Source organism: Monodon monoceros, unplaced genomic scaffold, assembly GCF_005190385.1.
Source record: "Monodon monoceros isolate NGI ecotype Baffin Bay Population unplaced genomic scaffold, NGI_Narwhal_1 Super_Scaffold_8, whole genome shotgun sequence".
NCBI lineage: Eukaryota > Metazoa > Chordata > Mammalia > Artiodactyla > Monodontidae > Monodon > Monodon monoceros.
The window spans coordinates 50233534-50240687 of NW_021703785.1; the positions used below are offsets into that span (position 1 = coordinate 50233534).

Sequence of the window (7154 nt, forward strand, 5' to 3'; positions counted from 1 at the left end):
ATGTATTTTTTTTTCACAAAAGAGGAGAAAACTGAACTAAAACTTAGCAGACTATATGTGTTAGAACACATTTTGTAAAAACCCACTAGTTTAAAGTTTTGGAAATCTACTACACTGTTCTGAAGGAAAATATATGCTTTCCAACCCTCTCTAATAATTCCTAACCAATCAGTTTTTCTATTGTGGAAATTAAAATTCAAGTTGAAGTATTTGTGGCACAAGACAGAATGTAAGATTTAAAAATAGAAGACTATTGATTACAACTAACTTATATTGTCATCAAACATAAACATACTAAACAATCAACACTGGACTTTTAGAACAGTAAATTATTAAATAGGTTGATTTCTTTTAATGTTTAAATTCTGTAACATTAAATTACGTTAGTATTTCAAACAATACCCTTTCTAAACCAAACCTGAAATTAATCAACTTTTTTTCTTTTTTTTTTTTCCAGCAAAACGAAAGGGTCTCTTTAAGATACCTTCCAAAGCAGTAAAAACACCTTAGTGTTTCAGCTTATCTATAACACACTCTGCTGACCCTGCGCATTTCACTGAGGGGCTACCTGAACCCACAGATCATCATCAGATAAAGAACTTGAACTTCCTGACTCAGAGTCCAGCTCACTGAATCCACCTAAATCCCACTCAGTGCTAGATTCACTGGGCACTTCTTCCTCCTCAGTGAGAAAACTCTGACCAGGTTCAAGGCAGGAAGGATAAACGCGAGCTGAGAGGCAAAAAAAGTTAGAATCAAACTGGAACAGGCCTAATGTGGTACCTATATTAATCCACTGGTCACCCCTAATATCATATTCATACACGGTCACCCGGTTCTTTTTCCACTGCGGGGTGCGTGAGGTGATCAGCAACAGTTTTTGGCCATGATTGATAATCCGGTAGTTGTTAGTCTCTGACACCAAGGGAATGTTATTAATCTGCCTCCACTCTCCCCTGACTGGATTGTACACCTTCATGACAGGGATGTCGCAGATGCAATAGATCTCATCATTGAAGACACAGGCTTCCTGAAAATCATTGCGCTTCAGAGAAACACACTTCAGCCACATATTGTGGCTGGGATCAAAGCAGAACATGCGCTTACTATTGAGAGCGTAAAGATAGTTCTGAATTACCATCAGATCGAAGGAAATAAAAGAATGGGGCAGTGGAGCCACCAGTGCCCACTGGTTCCTCTGGACACTGTAGCACTCCACCTCCTTCAGTTTAATGCCGGTAATAGGGTCTCGCCCACCCAAAATGTAAATGTAGCCATTGAGGTATGCCACATCCATGCCCTCACGGCAGAGCAGACGGTCAGCAAGTTGCTGCCAACTATTCTGGGCTGGTTTATACACCCAGAGGTCTTTCCTGGGCTGGGCGGCCAGATAGATGTCATGGTCTGGAGAGACACAGACAGCTAAGGTGGTCACAGTCCTAGTGTGAGCAAGGCAGGTCAAAGGTGATGGCACTTTGTAAATGTCCCCCGAGTATGGGTCACAGCACAGAAAGGGATCTCTGGGATGTCCAAAGAAGATCACCATCTTCTTGGCATACACACCCAGCCTCTGGGGTGGATTTTCTGCCACCGATACAACAGAGCTGCTGCTGCAGCCGCCGCCGCCGCCGCCACCAGCGCCACTAACGACACTGCTAACGCCGCCGCCGCCGCCGCCGCCGCTGCTGCCACCGCTGCTGCTCTCTGGCTTTGGCACCAGAGACTTGCACAACGTGTCACCATATCGCATCTGCCGGGCCCCTTCAACAAGGTCCAGACAGTACTTCTTCACCATGGTGTTGGTCAACAGCCCCTCCAGGTAATTCCGATCTTCATCAGTGAAGTGTGTCCAGCGGACACACTTGAAGACTTCTGCAGCGCTGGGACCCCGCTCCTTGGGAGCCGCCTCCAACCACTGCACCGCCACGTGGCACACGGTCTGCTCATGCTCGATGTTTAGGCTGTCCAGGCGCAGGACAGTCAGAAGTTGGGCCAGGGTCAGATCTGCCAGAGACTCCTCCCGAATCGAACTCATCTGGCTGAGCTGCTTGAAGTTGTGGGCTATAAACGACTGGGCCTGTGATCGCAGCTTGCGATGGCCAAAGGCGTCGGCGAACTTGAAGATGGCCGTGCAGTTGGCCAGGTCAAGACGGCGGGCTAGGAAGGAGGCACAGGCTTCACGCACATACTCGAGCTGCAGCATGTCGGAGGCGGCGTACAGGCGCTCCACGTTGGATTCACTCAGAGACACACGACCCGTGTAGCAGTAATCGACCAGCACCTCGAAGGACTCGGCATCCACATCGTGCATGGTCACGTTCGTCTGGTGACTCTCGTACATGCCGCCGGTGAACATGCTCTTGAAGTAAGGACACGCGGCAGCCAGCACGTTACGGTTGCAGGGGAAGAGGCGGCCCGTGCCAGGCCCACTGCCAGGCGTGACCACCTCGATGGTCACATCACAGAGCAGCCGCGCGTCGTAGAAAGACTTGAGCTGGGCCAGCAGGGCTGCGGAATGGGCCGTGTCCTTCAGCTCCTCCGGGCCCGTGAAAAAAGCTGAAACCGTGGGTTTGTGAACCCTTTTGGGCCGCTTCCCGCCGCGGGGACTGGCAAGGCGGCGAGAGCGCGAAGCTTCTTCCCGGGACTGCATGGTGGAGATGCTGGCGGAGAGCTGAGGACGAGTACGGGTGCAAGGACCGGGCTCTGGCGCCTCCTCACCCTCTGCTCGCTGACGCTAAGACCGCGGTGTCTCCGGAGAGACTGCAGCACGGGTCCATTTATTTAAGTCAACCCTAAGCCGCGGTGCCGCCTCCCTCGACCGCGTAGACCGCGTCCGACTCACCCGTTTCCAGTTCCACGCCCTTTCTCCGCCTCAGCTCGCCCTCACAGGACCTACTGGCTGGAACCGAGCGATCCACCACCGCCGCGCTGGCAACACCAGTAGGCGTCCAGGAGAACTACGGCTCCCAGGTTACCTTTCGCGCCTCGAGGCACGCCGGGGCCCTCCGGACTCTGCGGCATAGGCTGCGGCACCAGCTGCGGCACGGGCTGCGGCACGGTAGCCGCTTTGCATGTTGGGAGTAGTAGTAGCCGCAACAACATCGCGAGATTGTCGGCTGTTCATTGTTTCGGATGACGGAGTTAGAAATCGCTAATTCTCTTCTCTTCGGTGTTATGGTTTCGAACTTTCGGTGTGGAATTCAGTTTAGATACCCGTTCTAGTGTTTATCAGTTGTTTGACTTCTCAGAGTTCTTGTTTTTGAAAACGTTAATAGCAATAGTATTTCATAGCGTGTGACGATTGAACTAAATTGCATAGGTGATATACCTCTAAACGTAGGCTGGATATACTCGCTCTCAATAAATATTTGTTGATTAGTAGAATAACATACTTATACGTAGTACCCATAATATAAAGGTTCAATAAGTTTTAGCTTTTCTTCTAACGTTTATGAAAGATGTAGCAACCTCTCATTTGAAATCATGAGCCTGTAGGAAAATGGGAAAAAACCCTGCAGGTTTCTGCAGAGACACCTTTAAGTTTTGGGAGTTTTGTTTTTTTAATAAATGGATTTTAAGATCAGTTTTAGGTTTACTGGAAAATCCAACAGAAAGCTACAGGAAGCTCCCACATATTCCACCCCTTCTCAGTTTCCGCTGTTTACAACATATTGCATTAGTGTGTGCCGTTGTTACAAGTGATGAACTTAACACTGATATATCATTAATTAAAGCGTGTAGTTTAATGTTAGGGTTTACTCTTTGTGTTGTACAGGTCTATGGGTTTTGAAAAATGTATGTCATATACCTCTATCATCATTACAGTAATATACAGAATCGTTTCACGGTCCTAAAAATCCTCTGTTCAATCTACTTATGCCTCCTTCCTTGCCCCCCAGCCCCTGGGAAACATTGATCTTTTTATTGTCTAGTTTTATCTTTTCCAGAGTGTCTTGCAGTTGGAATATATCTTCTTTCACTTGGTAATATTCAGTTAAGATTCCCATGTCTTTTCACGGCTTGATAGTCATTTCTTTTTATCATTGAGTAATATTCCATTGTGTACGTATACCAGTTTACTTATCCATTTCCCTGCTAAATGACATTTTGTTTGCTTTGCATTTTTGCAATTATGAATAAAGCTGCTATAAACACTCGTGTTGGTTACTGCATGGACATAAGTTTTCAACTCATTTTGGTATATGCCAAGGACTGTGACTGCTGGATCACATGGTAATACTATGTTTAACTTTGTAAGGAAGTGCCAAAATGTTTTCCAAAGTGGTGGCCTGTACTTTTTTGCATTCCCACCAGCAATTAATGAGCGTTCCTATTGTTCCACATCCTCCCTAGCATTTGGTATTGTCAGTATTTTGGATTTTACACTGTACAGCCTTTAAACTTGCCTCTCTGGGAGAAAACTCTGAAGGATCTGATCATATTTTAAACATCTAGCAATATCTGCAGGGCTGTTCAACTGTGGTCTCAGCAGTATGTATGAATTTTCTCAAATACGCAAATCAAGAATATTAACAGATGCTCTGGTGGTCTCACAAAGTCTATATTTCATGTTCCAGAAGTAGTGCTGAAGTATTTTCATTAATTCTCTTGATATGAATGTTCATAACTAATCCAGTATAGCTCCTTTCACTACCATCCCCAAATCAACTGAAGATTCTGGAATTCTAGTTATTAAGGAGAATTTTAAATAAAAATATTTAACAAAGAGACCCTGTACTGTGTGGGATCCTAAGAGTTCAGCATCATACATACCCAAACATCCCTTGAATTAGTCTGGTCTAATGTACGCTTTACTAAAGTGTTTTTATATTTGTATTTGTCAACATTGTTTCACTATAAAATCCTCAAAATAAATTGTGCTCAGTCATTGAGTTTTAACTTTTTCATATGTGCCTCTAACAGTGTAATTTGCTTTCAACTGCTTTTCACAAAATTCAAAACATTTATTAGACACTGTGCTGTAAGGCCTACAGCAGTATTGTTCAGTAACATTTTCTGTGAGGACGAAAATGTTCTATGTCTGGGTTATCCATTATGGTAGCCATTAGCCACATGTGGCTCTTAAACAATTGAAATGTGGCTAATGCAACTGAGGACTGAAGTTTTCGTTTTAGAAACATAGCATTGGCAGCAACAAATCTTTTCAACAAATGTTACCAAAACAACTGGATCATAATGGAAAAAAATTAACCTTGAAACTGACAACTGTTGAACTTTACCTAATCCCTGTGTCACAGGGCAAACAGTGATGATTAAGAAATCCCTTCAACCTTTTTTTTTTTTTTTTCTCCCTGGAGATGATCCTATCCTTTTGTGATTGGAAATAGGTAACTGCGGCAAACCACCTTCTCCCGAGTGACTTAGATGAGAGTCATTGTCTACTCTTTCTCATGACTACCATAGGGCTCACAGAGGAGCCCCTTATTTACCTGTGAGAAGGTTAAACACAGACCTTTCCATTTTTGCCTGAACCTGCCAACAAGGCCAGACACAGGGTCTCTAACTCCAAGTCCTTTGTCTCATGAATGATTAACTGAGATTAGAAGTACGCCCATGGAAATTCCCTGGCGGTCCAGTGGTTAGGACCCGGTGCTCTCACTGCTAGGCCCAGGTTTGATCCCTGGCCGGGGAACTACGATCCCACAAGATGCGCTGTGAGGCAAAAAAAAAAAAAAAAAAAAAAAAGAGGTGCGCCCAAACTAGCTAGACACCAAAATACACATTTCCTAGTCAGCCGACCAAGACTTCCCCTAGTTACAAAAGCAATTCTAACTGTAAACCACTCTACCTATAACTTGTCCAAACCCTCCCTATAACAGTCTAAGGCAAACTCACCCTGCCTTTGATTCTGAACTGTTCTCCACAATGGCAATATTCTGAATAAACTGAGTTTCCTTACTTGTTTGGTTTTTGTCTTTGACAGCTTGGTGCCATTACTGGAATGGAACTAGAAGCCCACCTCTGGGCCCCCATCTTCTCCACCCAGGTCCTGAGGCTTTTTGAGCCCCTGTGCCGCTTCCCTGAAGGGCGATTTAGGGATCTCAGGCTGGAGTCCAGCCCCTGATCCATGTGCTGCAGAAAACTGTCTGTGGTAGCACGGTAAGGATTTGATTTTGGTTTTGGGGGCCATCTCTTGGTTTGGTTTGGTTTTGGTTTTTTTTTTTTTTTTTTTTTTTTGCGGTACGCGGGCCTCTCACTGTTGTGGCCTCTCCCGTTGCGGAGCGCAGGCTCAGCGGCCATGGCTCACGGGCCCAGCCGCTCCGCGGCATGTGGGATCCTCCCGGACCCAGGCACGAACCCGTGTCCCCTGCATCGGCAGGCGGACTCTCAACCACTGTGCCACCAGGGAAGCCCTCTTGGTTTGGTTTTGTTGCTAGCTATTGTTTAATAGCTCTGTAGTGACCTTAATGGGAAGGAATTCTAAAAAAGAGTGGATATATGTATACGAATAATTGATTCACTTTGCTGCACAGCAGAAACTAACACAACATTGTAAAACAGCTATAGTCCAATAAAAATTAAAAAAAAAAAAAAAGACCCCTTCCCTGAGACCAAGACAACCCTGAGGGTTTCTGGGATTAGGTGCCTATTGCTGAGCCGGATCCCTAGCTTTTTCACGATCGCCTCGCCTCTCTATGCCACGACCAAGGAACCAACACTGATCCCTCAAACTGGGACTCCTTCCACGTCTGTGTTTCAAAACCTGAAAAACTCTATCCTCTTCTTCCACCTTTGGACCCCTCAATTACTCGTTACCCTTTTCCCTTTTTATACACAAAAAAAGAAGGACATGTATATCCTTGTTTGCGGGATGGTTAGAAGCTTTTTTTTTCTGCAAACAGGCTACTGCCACAACTGTAGCTAAGCTGGTACCAGAAAGAATTTTCCCTACGTGGGGGTCCCTTTGTCCCTCTCTAGTGACAGAGGAACCCACTTCAACAGTAAGGTTATTGAGGATATTCAACAAGTACTTCCACTGCTACAAAAATTTCACTGTCTTAGCCACCCTCAATCCTCTGGAAAAATAAAGCAGGCCAACAGTGCTCTTAAATTCAAACTAGCCAAACTCTCTGAGGCACCCAACCTGCCCCAAATCTTGTACTTGGTCCTGGAGATCCTCAGATCCTCCCCCT

General features: G+C 45.6%; 1 protein-coding gene across 1 annotated transcript; it reads right to left on the reverse strand.

Moving 5' to 3' along the window:
* Positions 1-453: 453 nt before the first annotated feature.
* On the reverse strand, positions 454-2946 carry LOC114887973 (kelch repeat and BTB domain-containing protein 6). Its single transcript, XM_029209794.1, has one exon. It carries the CDS (start codon positions 2648-2650, stop codon positions 554-556), a length of 2097 nt encoding a protein of 698 aa, XP_029065627.1. The 5' UTR covers positions 2651-2946; the 3' UTR covers positions 454-553.
* Between the last annotated feature and the right edge of the window lie 4208 nt (positions 2947-7154).